The sequence below is a fragment of the Polyodon spathula genome, chromosome 18, assembly GCF_017654505.1.
Source record: "Polyodon spathula isolate WHYD16114869_AA chromosome 18, ASM1765450v1, whole genome shotgun sequence".
Taxonomy (NCBI): Eukaryota; Metazoa; Chordata; class Actinopteri; order Acipenseriformes; family Polyodontidae; genus Polyodon; species Polyodon spathula.
The window spans coordinates 6615884-6633374 of NC_054551.1; the positions used below are offsets into that span (position 1 = coordinate 6615884).

Genomic DNA, 17491 nt, shown 5'->3' on the forward strand with positions numbered 1-17491 from the left:
GTACTAGATTACATTCTTGACACCCATCAAACAATTAAACTGAACGCCGGATATTTTATTTAACTTTCTCGTTACGTGGTGAACATAACGGCAGGTGTTGCACTCAAACATTTCTGCCCTTCCTCCACGATCAACAGATTAGTACAGGCCGGGCAGAACGGCAACACGATTTACTCTCACCAGAAAACAACAAAAAACAAGTACAAAGTAGTGGTTTCAAAACAGAAAACAGCTTCTCAATTTAAGCCGGTCTATGAGTAACAGGTTTTGAACTCTGTCCTGCAACAAAACCGAAACAATCTTAGTTCCAGTAGTGCTTGCTAGAAAATTTAAGAAAAGTCTGGAACCATACTCTTTTCATTGCCATTATTAAAACTACCGGAGTCTAATATTTTTTCAGAATGGTGTATAGTATTTTTTTTTAAATGTCATAGCACAGTATGTAGTATTTTTTAAACACAACGGGGTGTTTCATTTGGGATCGTTGAATTGGACGGACCGTATTTGTTGCCTGACTTCGATTTGTAATAACTGTTTGACTTTTATTTGCTTTGTTATGTATATTTAATACTCGATTTGGCTGCCTTCATTCACTACCTTAGCAGTAGAGCATAAGGGGATACAATGAAACACACATTGATAGCAATTACACGGCATGACTTAATATTAGTTTAGCATAACAACATATTTAAAATACGAGTTACCTGTATACTGCACCGAACAAAATGCAGTAGGATTATACAGAATGTTATCACTCATCTCAAAAGATGTATTCGGTTGTATTTTAAGAGTAACACTGTTGATTTAGGTTGAATTGACAATTCTATTTATGTGTCAATTGTTTTGTTTGAATTGAGCGTAGCTAGTGTAGACTTAGCAGAAGGAAATGGCAGAGACGGTGCAGGAAGGGACAGAAGTTCTCCCTACAAGTGTCATTGTAAAAGAGGAGAAAAGCCCGCGCAAGGAAGAAGAGGAGGAGGAGAATGATGAAGAAGACCTGCCCCATGCCGAATTCTTGGACATCTTTGATGAAGGGCTGGCGAGGATAGTCCAGGACCCTCTGCTTTGTGACCTACCCATCCAGGTTTGTGCATCTCCAATAACTAAAACGTATGCAATAACAATGAAGGCAGTAGTAAGTCGCTGGACGACAGTATATCAAATAAAGTATATGGCGGTCTCCCCGGTTATGACAGTGGCAGAGGTGGGGTCAATTCCATTACTAATCCCAATTCCCCTTTAATCAATTCAAATTCCTATTCCAGTCTTTTTACAACAAAGGCTTTGTTGAGCAAACAAATACTGTGTACATCTTAATGAACTGGCCTGGTAACCTGATAAAGCCAATGGCATAAACCTCAGTAAAGAATATGCTGTAAAAAAGAATAAGAATTGGAATTGTATAAAAGGGAACTGGGGATGGAAATGGAAATGGAATTGAAATTGAAAACATGGAATTGACCCCAACTCTGGACAGTGGAGTGTGAAAGGTGTGCTGTCTTTCCAGGTCACATTGGAAGAGATCAATTCCCAGGTGGCTTTGGAGTATGGCCAGGCAATGACTGTCCGAGTCTGCAAGGATGATGGTGAAGTTATGCGTGAGTGGTATATATATATATATATATATATATATATATATATATATATATATATATATATTTTTTTTTTTAATGCTGTACCACCACCCATAATGCTGTATATTAGTGTGGACTCCCTTTGCTTTCACATACACATAGGCCCACATGGTGTATATACTGAAGGCTGTGGATGTCCCGACTCTTCCCATCCCACAGTGTCAGCAGTGTTAGCTCCCTGTTATTGGTTTCTGTTGGACTGATTGTCTGTTGTGCAAATCTGACCCTCATTTTAAATATTCTCATCTGTATTTATTGTAATGACCAGTGCAACTAGACCTACAGTATCTGGAACTAGGTGAATCTCTTAAAGCTGAGAAGTTATCTACTGTAGCGTGTGCCTGTAGGACTGAGTTGACGATGGTCTGTGTTCCTCCAGCGATTGTGGTGGTGCAGAATGCTACAGTGCTGGACCTGAAGAAAGCTATTCGCAGGTTCATGGAGCTGAAGCAGCAGCGAGAAGGAGGAGTGAAGCACATCAGCTGGTAAATCAGTAAGACTGGAAGGATGTGGCTAAGTAATCCCAGCAGAATAGTGGATTTCCTCCTTTGTTTTGGGTATCTGTGACTCTGGGGCAGCTCTTTTTGAAAGGTTACGTCATGTTGTCATGCGCTCTTCCTCATGCCTCTTTAAATTCCAGCAGATGTTATTTTAGTTTGTTGCCACTAGATTGCACTCAAATGAAGATTGACAGCTACCCTGCTGAAAATTCCACCACCTGTTGGTAACCACCAGCAAGAGTTAAGCACACAGGAGTAGGAGTTTCTTATGGGATACCTAGCTGATATGTAAAACCCAGCAGATTTACAGCAGTTAGATTCATTTAAGAGTTGACTGTAGAAAGTTACAGTAAAGTATTTAAACTGATATTATGATTACAGTTCAGAAAACTACAATGAATGTAACTCTAAAACTGCATTTATTTTCACATTTCGTAGGATATTTAACCTAAACGAAGGGGCTTTTTCAACACATCTTAATAAGGTTAAGTAGCAAATCTAGGCTATTGTTCCTGTAGTTTGGACCTAGCCATACTAAAAAGTGGTTTTACTGATTGTGGCCCAGGTAGCGATTTTAGATTAGATTGAATAGCAGTGAACTCCATATCAGATTGTACTTTGATTGTAACTATTCACAACTGAGCTTTAAAAGCTGTGGTGTGTAATTAGACTCCTACTAAAGCCTGGCACGTTACAAACAGCATTGCTAACCCTTTTTTACATGCATGTGTTCAAGGCGGTATGTCTGGAGAACCTTCCATCTGGTTTTTGACGGAGAGAAACTGGAAGACGACAAGGTGAAACTAAAAGAGTAAGTATGGAAAAGAATAGTTATTCCGTAATGTTACACACTTCTCACTCGTAATATCTTTAACGCTAAAGGAAGGGTGTGTCCCATGGACCAGAGGAATTTATGTTATTGGAGGGGGGACGGACGGACGGACGGACGGACGGACGACTATGAACAAAGTTATAACAAAAAGTTGGTTTGCTGTAACTTCCCCTTGTTTTCAGCTCTGACCAAATGTACAATTTTCAACACAGGAATATGAAATGGAAAACATTAAACAGCAAATATATAACATTTTTTTTTTTTTTTTTTTTTGAGCAGAAAAAAACCTCATTGAATAGAGATGTCCCTATACACAGCATGCTGTTTGAGGATGTTAATTACCAGGAAACACCTTAGTAGTTAAATAGAGGTTTTAAAACATGACTTTTTACTTCATTGTTTGTTTTCTTGAATTTTTTTCTTGAATATCTTTGGCGGATGTTTTGGAAATGGCTGAAATGAACCAATGAGATATGTGTAATAATAAAACACACAGATAGAGTTTGAAATAGATATTAGGTAGGAATCTGCTATTCAATATCTATTCACATATGTTACTGTATTATCATCCACCATTGCTTTACAGTTATGGCATAAGGAACAGAGATGAGGTGACTTTTCTCAAGAAGCTAAAGAAGAAGTGAATCCAGGTAAGCACCTATATTTATTTTTGTATTTATTTTGCCAATTATTTCCATATGCATTATCACAATTTATAATAAGGGTTGTGCATTGTGCTGATGTGCAACTGGTTTTCAAATGTATAATTTCATCATGATAATGCTGGTAATAAAAAAAAATATGCTCAGAGACTTTCACTCGTGGTTATAATGTCTTGATTGGTAGTATTAGGCACACCCTGGCAAATGGGAACAAATTTGAGTGATATGGAAAGTAGTATAGTAGCATTTTTCACTAATTCTGTACATTTCTCCTTGAAGCTTTAATGTAAGCGCATCGTTGTCATGCCGATATTGTTCACACATCTCATGAAGAGCTCCTCTTCTGTGCTCAAGCATCTTTTATACCCATTCTAATAAAAGTATTGCATATCATTTTGAATACTGATCAGCTCTCATGATAAGGGCTCTTTGCCAACTGCTGTATTATTCATTTAAATGTTATGAGTATTGTGTTTACACGCATGCAGAATTTACATAAAGACAGAGGCAGTTGGAATTCAGGTTCCATATTTGGACGTACTGTATTTAGCACCACTCCAAACAGTTTTTGTTTATTAGGTATATTTTGTTCCCCACCCATTTAATGTACCTGGACCCTGTACAATGCTAAAAGGGTGAGCTCTTTTTAGAAATTATTATTACACCGGCATTTTATACCATATAGACTTAATGTTGCTAGCATTCAATTTGAGTGTTGTGTATTTTGAGTGTTTAATGTCTTGGATGTGTGTTTTCTCAGCCAGAAACAAAAACAACGGGGAAAACCTGCAGCCACCAACTATTCCTGAAGAACTGGTCTTCACCCCAGTCTACAATGCATCCAGATCATCAGTACATCAACAATCTGATTAAGGGTGGATCAGAGGTTAGGGCTTTTGTCTCTCCGGGATAGTCCTCGGCAGACGCTGACTTCCTAATGGGACAGGAGAGACATTTCTAGGACTTTTTCATGAACTCTCCAGAAGGGGACCAGTGGTCCTGTTTGACCTAAAAGGTCCACAAAGACCCTTATTTAATGACCTACTGTAAGCAACATATATGTTGAGGAGGACAATAAAATATGTACTAGGACGATACATTTACACTGTGCCTTAGTTTTACATACCCAGGATATGCATTTTGTATCCTGTTTTTAAGAGACTTGTACATTTTTCACAGTTTATTTCTTAAATATGTTAATGTCAGTGGTTTAAAGTTGCTGACCAATTGTTTCTGATTTTGTGAGTGCATTGTAATCTGCTTTGGGCAAATGACGGTATCTGTTTGTGATCTTACATTTGCAGCGGACTGACTATTTGTACACAGCCTGCAGTAAACACCACCTTTCTACCATACTGAAAGTAAAAATAAATAAATAAATAAATAAAATAAAAAACCAACAAGAATCCTTCATTCATTAGAATTATGCTGACCCCTGCAGGTGAGACATGGTATTAGTTAGCTACCTGGGGTGTAATATGCTTTCCCCAATTCAAAGGTAGGCATCTTAATAAGGTGGAAGGCAGGTGGGCCCTATTTCATTGATCTTCAAAACCATTTAAATTCATCTAAATGTTTTGATAAACAGCAATACACCAAGGCCAGTTAGCTTTCAACAGCAACACTATGAACCAAACAAGGGCCTGCTGTGGTTTAAAACATTACAATATGGCTAATGTTGTTTTTTTCAGGCCACAGTGTCACATACTTTAAATATTGCATAGAGGTAGGGTTATTTTTCTGCCCATCATGTTTTCCATTGGTGGAGTTGGTACACAATAGGTGACTGTTCAGCTCCTGGCATCATCAGGTCTACCAAAGCAGGCTATTTAAATAAATATCTATGCCAGCCCTGTGTGTAATTAACTGGGTTGCTTGTTCCTCTTTTTGCTGGAGTTGGACAGGTACGTGTATGTGTGTGTGTGTGTGTGTATATATATATATATATATATATATATATATATATATATATATATATATCTTTTAAAACCTGCAGTGCATTTAAAGCTACAACAGTACACACATCATAATATTTGTATTTTAAATACCAGTGCATTAATGGGCATGTGTTAATTATGAATAACTTTATATTGTACTAAGCCCTCAAGGTGGAGGTTGTATGTAATTAAGTCATGTATTGAAAATAAAGAAATACTGCTTTGTGGATTTTTAAAAATCTTTTGTATAAGAAAATGTACCTTTTTTATTTGCTGCTCATTTAATATAAAGCATAATCATGCAATTCATTCTAATCATATTTTCTGTGCTTAGAGTATAAATAGAATTTGTGGAAATGGAGTGAAACTCAACTATTTATTGTGTCACTATTTTATGGTTGTGTTGAAATTCTAGAGCATCTGTACTGTTATTCTACTGTTTTATTAAAGGACTGGATAATAAGATTATTTTAAGGAATTTCAGTACAAAGTAAGAGATCTGGTCGGGATCAACAAATAAAAAGTGCAAAAGAGTGGTGAATTTGTTTCTCCCCAAACCTATTTTATTCCAAGAATATAACTTGTATAAAACCAATGAAAAGCTAAAACACTGGCTTTCAGTCAACACTTTTTTGTTGCTGCTTATAACTCATTACAATGAAGGCTTTGTAAACTACAGAACATGCCCACAGGCTCAAAAGAGCACCGTAATTCCACTTGCAGCTATTAAGCTACCAAGTTGTTTTACTGTTCATTTTAAAATTCACTGCCCCAAACAATGTAGGGATTTTCAAAGATGTGTAAATGAATAATAAGATACCGTCTGTTTCCACACCCTCACTAAGCTATCCACATTTGCATACTTGTTTCTTTTCTTTGCCCAGGTGTTGCCTCGGAGATGCCCAGCGCACAGGAGCAGACCGAGCTGAATGAGATTGAAGAAGAGCTCAGCAAGCTGGCTCGGCAGCAGCAGCAGCTCCTGAGCAGGAAACAGCTGCTCACCGTGCTGCAACACTTCAAACACAGCACTGGCTTCATCTCCACTGACAAGAAGGCATTGACCAGAAGAACAGGTTAGCCAGAACACAGCTGAACCAGGGTTTATAATGCACAACTTCTGAATGAACTGCTTAATAAAAAATTGTACAAACAAGTGCATATTTAGCAATGTGCTGTACTGAAACAACTAACCAAGGTGTTTTCAAATTGCACTTTCACTGCAGTTGTGGTTCAACAACTGCAACTTCTAGTCAGTTTTGTGTGTATTTTGGATCATTTAAACATTTCTAATTGAACTGTGTGTAACTGGTGTTCTGTTTTGAGAACTTGCAAGTACTGTAGGTGAGTTGACTGCGGTGCACTCATGCTGTGATTTCTGTGTCTCTTTAAAGACTCCACCGAGAAGACGGAGCTTGAGAGCATCGATGAGCAGCTTAGAGACATTGCAGAGCAAGAGGGAGTGCTCCTGAACCGCAAGGAAGAGATCCTCTGCCCTGACCAGTTCAAACCAGGTACTCCCAGCTCACAACAATATCTTTAGTCCTGTTTCCACTCTCTTAATCATGATGTAGTTATGAAATATGGGCAATCAAATGTACAAAAAGCACAGTAGTTGTGCCTTCATCACACAGTTTCTTATAAGTTTAGGGCTAGATTCTCCAAGATGTATACATAATATATAATGACAAGTGTTTTTTTTACATTTCATTGAGTTGTTTATATTGTATTAATATAAGTGTCCAGCTTGTGAGGTCAGTGGTCAGGGGAGTATCAGCCTTGACCAGGATCACCAGACACTGTGTTTTTGTTTTATAAAGATTTGTCCAAACTGAATGGCCTTGGAATGTTTGTTCTGCCTCGTGTTTCGGATGAGTTTGCAATTGCAGTACCACCACCATCGTTCCCAGGTGAGGCTCCTTTAAAACAGAACAAATTCACACTGTCCCTCAAAGGCTGATGCCTTACCATGGACTTAAGTAAAATTGAGGAAGACCAGTTATATTATGTAGTTAGTGAAGACTTTGACCCAAGAGCCTGTGGTAACAATATTAATGGCTGTAGATAATTGATTTGCACCTGGCAGTAAACACTAGCTTAAAAGTATATATAATGTTAATTTGACTATTTTAGTTCACAAGTCACATGGTTATTATGTGTTGAAATATGGAAAACAAAAGTAATTGTAACTGATGTTTATCTAATACTTGAATGTCAACTTTGTATAATTCTAAATGATAACTCAATTGTAAGTAAGTGGAGATTAATAGAAATAAGGGTAGAGTAATAGTTGATGTGGAATGGGTTAGAATGCAGGCCTCAGAATTTCAAGTTCTGAAGAGGAAGCAGCTTATATTAGCAGATAGACAGTTCACAGCACACAGGGGGATTCATGATCCTGAGTCCTGCAGTACCAGAGGCAGCACACAGGGAGAGTCCTGATTCTGAGTGCTGCAGTACCAGAGACAGCACACAGGGGGAGTCGTGATTCTGAGTGCTTGTGCGGTACCAGACAGGATTGTTTGATTACTGTGTGCTGTTCTGCTTCTCCACAGCACCCCAGCTGACTCTGGACTACAACAAGCTCACAGACAGCCCCACCCCAACACAGTGCCCCTCCTGTCAGCAGTTTGTGACCACAGAGATTTCCAGGAAGGTGGGAAACACTGTCTGGCTATTGTGCATCATGGCAGTCATGTTTGGGTAGGCATCACTTTTTCACGTTTATTACAAACCTGTTGTTTAATAGCCAGTTTTTAGTGACTATTTCCCACTGGACCACTTTGACAAAGTTTTTTTTTTTTCACACAGACTTGATTTGCGTTAAAAGCACACTGTAAATAAATCATCTTTGCATAGTTCCCAGGTGAAGCAACTTCCTTGTCAGTTGCATCAAAAAAAAGCCAGGCTATTACCTTATTATTCAGTTATACAAATTCTGACCTTATTGTTTAACTAGTTCTGAGCGGTTGTGGAACAGAGCTGATCTTTCAACTCTCTTAGCTCCACCAGCTCGATCTGCCCAGGATTTTTACCATATGCAGTGCATCATCCATATTTCCATGAACACATTAAGTTAATTCAGATTTAGGTCATGTTAACAGTAACTTGCCATGTACTGTACTTTACTGTGCAAGGACACTTCACCTACCTCAATAAATCAGAAGGGAGCATTGGAAACCGAGCCACTATTTTACTTTAAATGTTATTTTAAGAAAATAATTAATTGGCATGGAATTTGAACAGATTTTCTTGAATGTTTCTGTACCAGCATGGATTAATGACACTGGTTTTGTATTGTGTTAATAATGATGATGATGATAATAATAATAATAATAATAATACACACATCTCTTTGGTTCCTCAGATGCTTTCTTGGCTGTTGTTTAATTCCCTTCTGTATAAATGCACATAAAGATGTGGTCCACATGTGCCCTAAGTGTCGATCCACGATTCATACAATGAAGAGGCTTTAAGAATCCAGCAGAAGTAATAAAGAAATGGCTTTGGCTTCTGGCACACTGACAGCAAACTTGGCATGAAAGATGGAAATGTTCTACAAAAAAGTTCACAATGTATTGTTAACGGTTAGTTAATGCTTGGCCATTGTGCCCAAAACAAAACTGGACAACAGCAGTGAAGTAATATGTAGAGTTTTAAAGCTGGGATATTATTCTGAACCTAGGCCAAAGATAAAATTATTTTGCTTGTCTCAACAAGCACATTTCAGAAGGTACATTTATGTAATCTGGCACCTGCATATATTTGTCACGCCCCCTTTGCTTTTCGGATTTAACATATCCAGCTTGATGTAAATTGGGTTGCCTCCAGCAGAAACAACAGTATAAAGTAATAGCAGGTTTCCTCACATTGATTACCCACATGCTTTCATATCCATGCAGAAGTTGCGATGTATGTTTTTAGCTTGTCAACATGGTGATGCAGAAACTCTTGGAATATAACTTCAAAGGGGCTGTTCAAAATCAGTGTTAATAAGCTGAGTTCATTTGATCAGGAGTTATGCAATAACTAGTACTGAAACTATAGTGCTAGGTCTTCTATGGATACATTGGTGTTCATTAATATAATTTATTTTCAATATTCAGGCAACTATATTGCATGAACAAGAGACTTGCATGTTATCAACTCATTTTGAATATCAAAATTGATTTAATAGTACTGATTATATATAATTCCACCCAATATTTATAATAAAAATAAACCCTGTAAAGCTTCGATCTAGTCTGTTTCTTTTCTAAACCTGTGATTCAGCATTATTGGCTCTTTTCATAGATCTGGATTAGCACTAATCTTTAATTACTTTACTGACATTAATGTAAACCAGTCAAAGACTGGTGCTAATCGAGGTCTGTGCAGCCAGTCATAAGAGACTTGAGGCAGTGGGACACACCATAGTCCCATTCACAGTACATCACCACTTTTATTGACACAAAAAAGGCTGATACATAACAAACATTTCATTTGTATCTAAAAGTTTGCCAGTATTTACAAAATAAAGCTCAAGTGTGCTACACATGTATAAAAAAAAAAAAAAGTGATATATATATATATATATATATATATATATATATATATATACACACACACATATACACATGCATGCATACACGCACACACACACAGAGAGTACCAGTCAAAAGTTTGAGTACACTTGCTGGAAACTTGTTTTTTTCATAATTGGCAATGTTTTACATCGTATACGTTTCTGTAAATACTTGAAAAGGCCATTAGATTGAGTTGTCCTTCACTTTCCTTCTTCGCCAGATAGTTCTTGCACAACTTTGAGGTGTGTTTCGGGTCATTATCTGGCTGAAGGATGAAGGTCTGCCCTATGCTGGTCGAGCTTGCCATAGACTTGGGAAAGATCACCAACTCTGTCACCAGCAAAGCAACCCCAGACCATGACACTGCTTCCTCCATGCTTGTCAGTGGGAACCACACATGCTGAACTCATGCACTCACCCTCTCTGCGTCTTACAAATGGCGGTTGGACCCAAATATTTCAAATTGACTCATCGGTCCATAAGACCGAATTCCGCTCCTCAAATGTCCAGTTTCTGTGTTTTTTTGGCCCAGGCAAGCCTCTTCCTCATATTTTTCACTCTTAACAATGGTTTCTTTGCAGCAATTCTTCCAGTTAGAACAGCTTCACGCAATCTCCTCTGAACAGCTGACATTGAAACATCTGTACTTCTAGTAGCATTTTAGCTGAGCTTGTATTTGAGGGGCAGTTAATCGCCGGTTTCGCAGACTTGTGACTCGAATGAACTTATTCTCTGATTCTGAGGTCACCCTTGGCCTGCCTGACCTTGTTCAGTCCTCATGCGTGCCACTTTCTTCAAATTGTTTGATGGTCTTGGCCACAGCAGTTACAGACACTTGCAAAGTTCTTGCGATTTGTCTTAAAGATTGACCTTCACTTCTTAAAGCAATTACAGACTTTTATCTTTGCTTAACTGAGCGTATTTTGCCATTTTTTGCTCCCTTACATTCAGGGGAATGACAAACTTGTGCTTATGCTACCAATATTTACAGTAATCATGGACCCTCACCTGTTAACAATAATTGGTGACAAAAGGTTAATTAGGTAACATGCTAGTTAACTCAGAAAAAATCTAACAAAGACAGTTTTATACTTAGGCCAGTGTTATACTAACACCGTGTTATACACATTTCAGACTTTTAACTGACTTGGGTCTCAGACTGAAATCCCTTTGCTTTGGGTGACCATTTCATTGAAATTGACAAGATTTACATTTTCATTAAAAAATTTAATTTTTGAATGCAATTCACTTATGATTATCGGCTTATATTAGCACGCGTATCATATAATGAAATATTAAGTGTTTATAGACAAGTTTATACAGTTAAAAGCATAGATAATCATGAAAAACCTGGTTTCAAGCAGGTGCACTCAAACTTTTGACCGGTACTGTGTGTGTGTGTGTGTGTGTGTATATGTATATGTATATGTATATATATATATATATATATATATATATATATATATATATATATATATATATACACACACACAAATACACAATGTGCAAAAATGTATGGCATACAACTATCATGATACAGGATTCATCCCGGGGGTGCAAAATGCATTGCAGAGGCATGGTTTTGAACCACCAACACAATTTGTTTTTCACTACTTAGTTAATAAATGATGTATTTCTAGGATTAAAACCAATGCCAGTTTACTGTGTAGAGTCCCAAACAGAAACGTTTTTGGTAGATGTCTGTGGATACAATGGGATGGACTACGACTTAACAAAACAATGCATGCTGACAGCAAGCAACATCGATGAAGAAACTAAAACTAAACTCCACCTTGGGTGGGATTAATGGGCTTGGGTATGGGTGAATCATCTCTGTTATTGCAGCTCCATAGAGGGGGGCGAATCATCTCTGTTATTGCAGCTCCATAGAGGGGACCAGTGAGGTGGAACTAACAAGCAGGTGCTGAACCTGAACCCATTCCTTAACAAAACTAATCTTATTTGTTCATTTAATACAGTTGGTGACCAAAAGGGCTGCTCAGTTTTTAAGTGCTAATGTTGCAGAATACTTTGCCACAAAAGTTTAGAACAATTCTTGGAATGGGTTTACTTTTTGCGCTCATCAGTAAAAATTCTAATTGAAAACGATCATTATGATTAGTTTACATCGTGATTATTTTGGTTTCGCAATTCTCGCAAAACAAAATAATTCACTACTGAATGTGATAACCTGGAAGATATTCATCAGCGCCAAGTTATTCAGCTAAGTGATCAACGATTGACCTTCAAATGCTTAAAGGTTCCTATGTAAACAAGTGCAATTATCATACTTAGTTTAACTACATTATTGCTACAACGTAATTTCGTTGTTCCCTGGTCATTTCCATAAAGGAAAGCTCATTGTGTTTGTATTAAATCTGTAATTAACCCCATTTATGCCTATTTTAAACAGAAATCTCTCTTTTTTGCAGTCAATATACTTTGTATTTGTACATTTGTATTTAAATAATAAATACCAAGGTTGACACTTTTTTACTGCACTTTTAGAAGTTACAAATATAGAGTGACACGCCCATACCTAGCTGTTTTAAGTCTCTCTATATTTTTTTTAAACAATGCGTTTACCAACAACACATTTGCACTTTTTGATTTTAAAAACAGTATCTGTGAATTTCAACACATCATTGTGATTGTTCATCTTAAGAAAACTTAACGGCATTAAACAAAGAAATGCCCTCTTTGGCAAAATCCAGGGCTCCCAGAGCAGAACAAATACATTTCTACTCGTAAATTCCAGGGGAGTTGTTACCCTGTCTAAAGTCACAACACCCTGTAGGTTGCTAAATATGTACATGCATTAATGTTGCAAACATAGTGCTAGTTTTTTGTGTAGTAGACTGCTCAATTATCCTGTCAAATTCAGGACATTTGGTTTTGGTGCTTGGGAGCCCTGAGAATGCAAATTGGTGCTTTTGGTTTCTTATCAAAATTACGAAATAAAACTAACCACCACAACATCAACAGCAACAATGGATATATCTTTTTGGCATCACTACTAAACCCTCCAAAAGACCATTTCAGACATGATGAGGTTTAAGAACTACGGCACGTCACCGTCTGTAGCTGTTAACTGTACACTGTATGGACACAGCTATTTTACAAATAAAAAACTGCTTTAGGAGCAAGCGCATACATAGTCTATCTGATATGCTTTGGATGTACTTCACTGCATATACTAACCAGTAGATTGTCATTTTACAGTAAGGGTTTAGATATGAAATGGCAGAACAGCTCTTGAAATATTAAACTGCACCAAAGCATTTGAAAAGTGCAGTGCCACTGTATGACCATTGGGTGGCAGTATTGTGCCATTAACTTATCTTCAATTATTAAAATTTGCATTAAACATTTGGATGAAACCTTGGAAACAGGAAGACCTGCACCTTTGGCTAACAGTGAAGATCCGCTGTTAATATACAGTCAAAAGGAAAAAAAATTAACGGTGGTAGTTTCATAAAGACTGCCACCTTACAGCCTGATTGTCATAACTGTGGCTTGGTGCTACTTGACCTTTCATGCTACCAATGCAGCTAGTGAGTGACACTTTGCAACTTTGTCTTTATAAATAAAGCCCACACCCTGAAACAGTGACTGCGGATCACTCAAAAATGAATGCGAGCATAGTGCATACTCTCAATGATTCCTCAAGTCTACAGCTAGTTTAAACAGACTTGTTCTGTGTGTTTACTGGCTTTGAAGTAACAATGGTTCTTTATGTATATACAGTAGTGTCATTACTGTAACTAATCTGTTGTATAAGACACAGTGGTGTATAACGCACATATGAAAAAGATATTTAAACAAGGGGCCAATGATGGATATTTACGTTCCAGTGGTGTTCTGGTATACATTTTTAAATGTTTTTCTGGGCCTCTGAATGAACTAAACTGAGATTTTCAAATGCACAATGTCTTTGGTGATATGCAAAACTGAGAGGAACCTGGTATGAAAGGAATGAAAGCCCCTGTGCACTGGTCTACTAAGCTATCTTTTCACAAACACATATTATTAGTGCTTCCTGCTCTCTCTGTTCTGCAGCAGTCTGCTGTTTCTTACAAATGCTGTACGTATTCTATTATTGTCACATGCTGCAAAATACAGTCAGGTCAATGTTGCATGTACATTTACAAGCAAATCTACTAGTAATTCAAAGTGCACTTCCCCTTCTTGTCACATGTACTGTTAGCCACAATTCTAAAGTACAATTATAGTAGCCTAAACAAACATGCAATGGAAATGACCATTTGTTTTTCTGCAACCAACTTTGCCATGTTATCATATTGAATCTCCTCTGTTGATGCTTGAGACTGAAAACAAACCCAAGTATCCTTTTGTACAAATTACTTTAAAATGGTTCCTCCCTTCACTCAAATTCTTTCTGGTATAGGCTAGTCATGAATAGTTCATCCCTAGCGACAAGGCAGGATGTTTGGTGAGGCCAAGATTTAAATCACAATTGTAGCCCTAGGAGCCACTTCAAATCAATGGCACTGTATGTTAGTACTGTGTGCTACGGCTATACCAGTGCTATCATTTTGAGTTGCTGCTAGTCAGTGCTAGAAAAAAAACACAGCAGCACCTCCCTGAGCCTTAAAGCAATCCAGCTGTTCTCCCAGAAGTGTTTTTGTTTGATAGTGGTAAAACAAGGCATTTCATTTCTGCCTGGAAAGTTCAAAATAAATAAAAAGAAATACTCAAGGTCTCTGATTGCTATTCAGTCTTGCACGCAGAAGAGATTAGGACCTGAAGATGTGCCTGTTTCCAAGGTGCAAACAGTACCGACAGCAGGCAGGCTTTTTTTGGGCTTAAGGAATAGGTTGCCCATATTTGCTTGGCACACATGTAAATCCTGTCCCTTTCTCAAATCCCAGAGACTGCACGGAGGCTTGACCAAGGCAGCAAACTTTCCCACATCTCAGTTTTCAGAAGAGCACATTTGTCTTGTATTCTCTAGCCTGCACCCCTCTCACTAGCATACAAGGGATCCCTTTACATCAGACAGGCTGCTGGCATTGCTCTTCTCGTTGGAGATGCTACCCCACAAACTCAAAATTCACCCCAGGAACTAAAAGAAAACAGGCCATTTTATATTGTGGGAACAACGAGTAAAAGGGGAATCAAATTTCACATCCCCTCACATCCGAACCCCCCCCCCCCCCCCCCCCCCCCAAATCCCTTGAAGCTTTAAGGACCTATATTTACAAAATCTGTTGGCCTCTTAATTGAGCTCAAATGAGGTCAGCTGCCAAATTAAACAACTGAGCATCCGAGAAAACACACACATACTGAACAACGTAAACAACGGCTGTGTTTGGAGAGCTGGAGGGTTGCTCGATTCAGTCCCAGGGTAGCTGGAGGTTATGCGTATCCAGAAAGTCAGAGGAAAAGACTCCCCCTGGTGGGGCCATGCCCAGAGGGGCCAGACCACTGGATGGCCCGGGTATGGTAAGGTCCAGCCACTCCATATTATCTAGGTTAGGGTCATGGAGGTCAAAGCCGACACCGGACCCCTCGTCTGTGGAGAAGAGCAGTTCATTGGTGTCCATGGGGGAGTGCGGCTGACTCGGAGAGGACAACTGGCTCAGCAACTGATTCTGCAGGTCATCGATGAGGGACAAGTGCTCTCGGCTGGAGCCCAGATGCTGGGAACCAGTGTGGGCAGAGAGGGCCCCATCCAGGAAGGCCTCCAGTTGATTCTCAGAGGCGAGAGAGAGGCTGGGGGCAGGGTCGAAGGTCAGTGAAGGGGGAGGGGCCACCTGGATCTGTGGGGGTGGGCGGGACAGCGCAGTGTTGATTGGCAGGGTAGTGATGCTGGCGGTCACAGGAATCAACTTGGCAGAGTCAGAGGGCTCCTCTCTCACGAATGGTGAAATCTCTGTTGCAATTTAAAAAAAAAAAAAAAAAAAAAAAAGGGTAGTATTATTTTATCTTTCAATTCAATTACAAAACATTTTAGGGGCGTGCCCTTATATTACAGGACTGAACAGCCCCATACAACACAGAAAAAGTCATAAGCGATTATGTTTTGATTGAATCAATTTAATTAAGCTTCCAAACCAAAGGTGGGGAAGCCTATTGTTATTGTTAAGATTTTATTTTTTTTCCTTCCCAAAACTTTAAACTGCTGCTGCTGCTTTGAAGCTGTGTGACTGATCCGGTTCTGACTTGGTAGGTAACAAGCTGGATACACTGGCTGTCGGATGCTAAAAAAATTTGCTGCTGTGTCCTTGCAATTGGCGCCGTGACGCATTTTTTGATAAAACCTTTCGAAATCTTCTTGGGAATCTGTGAAGCGATTGATCTGAAACTTGGCATATATCATCAGCATCCAAACCCGCATCAAGTTTGCGAAGCAGAAGTTGCTGTTACAAATTTTTCATGTGAAAATGGCTGCCACAAATCTTATCGAAACACACCCCTAACAACAAACTGCTGCTGTTTGAAAACCGTTTGTCCAACAAACTCAAAACTTGGTAGTTATTGTCCCAGTAACAATGGTATATAAATATGTGAAAATGGTGATGTTTTATAAAACTAGATGGCCTCCACTTATATGATTACATTTGAAATTTAAACCTGCGTCAGTTGACAAACTCCAAACTTCACAACAATCTTCCCTGATACTGTATCAATACAACTGACTTTTAAAAAATTGTGTTGACTGGAAACATAAATGGCCGTTTGACGCATTTTTTAGAAACCTTTCGAAATCTTCTTCTTGGGAACAGATGAAGCAATTGATCTGACACTTGGCACATATCATCAGCATCCAAACCTGCATCAAGTTTGCGAAGCAGAAGTTTCTGCGATAAATTTTAATGTCAAAATGGCTGCCACAAATCGAAACGCGCCCTTACAGCAAACTGCTGCTATTTGAACTCTGTTGGACCAACAAACTCCAAACATAACATTGTCCCAGTAACAATGGAATACAAACATATCAAAATGGTTATGTTTTATAAAACGAGATGGCTGCCAGGAGTATGTTTACATCTGAAATTTAAAACTGCCTCAGTTGACAAACGGTTTACTTGACTAACTTGAAACTTCACAAGCATCATCCTTGACACTGTAGCAATACAACTGACTTTTAAGAAACTCGCACTAAACAAGATGGCTGCCCAATGCATTTCTGAAAAAAAAAAACTTTCAAAATCTTCTTCTGTGGAACAGTTGAAGTTACTGATTTTAAACTTGGCACATTGAGAACTAAACACGCTTAGATGGGTACTGATACTGGGGCTTTGGAGCTGTAAAACTGCCTGGCAGTTCTAGCTACCAATTGAGTTTTGTCAGTCAAACATCAACAAAAGACTGCAGAGAACTGAATACAATTTGGTCAT

At 38.5% G+C, this 17491-nt stretch overlaps 3 protein-coding genes across 12 annotated transcripts in view; 2 read left to right on the forward strand and 1 right to left on the reverse strand.

The window, feature by feature from the left end:
* Positions 1 to 491: 491 nt before the first annotated feature.
* Positions 492 to 5541, forward strand: LOC121294159 (U11/U12 small nuclear ribonucleoprotein 25 kDa protein-like). Its single transcript, XM_041217756.1, has 6 exons — positions 492 to 1084; positions 1508 to 1598; positions 2014 to 2119; positions 2871 to 2945; positions 3553 to 3616; positions 4389 to 5541. The coding sequence occupies exons 1-5, from the start codon at positions 887 to 889 to the stop codon at positions 3608 to 3610; spliced, it is 528 nt and encodes a 175-aa protein (XP_041073690.1). The 5' UTR covers positions 492 to 886; the 3' UTR covers positions 3611 to 3616; positions 4389 to 5541.
* An 822-nt stretch (positions 5542 to 6363) lies between these two features.
* LOC121294157 (cell death-inducing p53-target protein 1-like) lies at positions 6364 to 10092 on the forward strand. The gene is made up of 5 exons (XM_041217752.1): positions 6364 to 6638; positions 6957 to 7076; positions 7383 to 7472; positions 8118 to 8265; positions 8930 to 10092. Exons 1-5 carry the CDS (start codon positions 6464 to 6466, stop codon positions 9036 to 9038), a joined length of 642 nt encoding a protein of 213 aa, XP_041073686.1. The 5' UTR covers positions 6364 to 6463; the 3' UTR covers positions 9039 to 10092.
* A 2091-nt stretch (positions 10093 to 12183) lies between these two features.
* Positions 12184 to 17491, reverse strand: part of LOC121330777 (myocardin-related transcription factor B-like) — a 53843-nt gene continuing 48535 nt past the window's right edge. For all 10 annotated transcript variants that reach the window (XM_041277537.1, XM_041277538.1, XM_041277543.1 and 7 more), the window contains one exon: positions 12184 to 16023. In XM_041277537.1, the coding sequence (XP_041133471.1) occupies positions 15485 to 16023 (539 nt within the window). In that variant the 3' untranslated portion in view covers positions 12184 to 15484. The remainder of the gene's footprint in view (positions 16024 to 17491) is intronic.

Excerpts from the sequence above, each read along its gene's own strand:
- LOC121294159 (XM_041217756.1), top strand. The coding sequence starts at position 887 with ATGGCAGAGACGGTGCAGGAAGGGACAGAAGTTCTCCCTACAAGTGTC. Across the intron at positions 2,120-2,870 it reads GGAGTGAAGCACATCAGCTG|GCGGTATGTCTGGAGAACCT; the intron begins GTAAATCAGTAA and ends CATGTGTTCAAG. Across the intron at positions 2,946-3,552 it reads GACAAGGTGAAACTAAAAGA|TTATGGCATAAGGAACAGAG; the intron begins GTAAGTATGGAA and ends ATTGCTTTACAG.
- LOC121294157 (XM_041217752.1), top strand. The coding sequence starts at position 6,464 with ATGCCCAGCGCACAGGAGCAGACCGAGCTGAATGAGATTGAAGAAGAG. Across the intron at positions 6,639-6,956 it reads GGCATTGACCAGAAGAACAG|ACTCCACCGAGAAGACGGAG; the intron begins GTTAGCCAGAAC and ends GTCTCTTTAAAG. Across the intron at positions 8,266-8,929 it reads ATCATGGCAGTCATGTTTGG|ATGCTTTCTTGGCTGTTGTT; the intron begins GTAGGCATCACT and ends TTGGTTCCTCAG.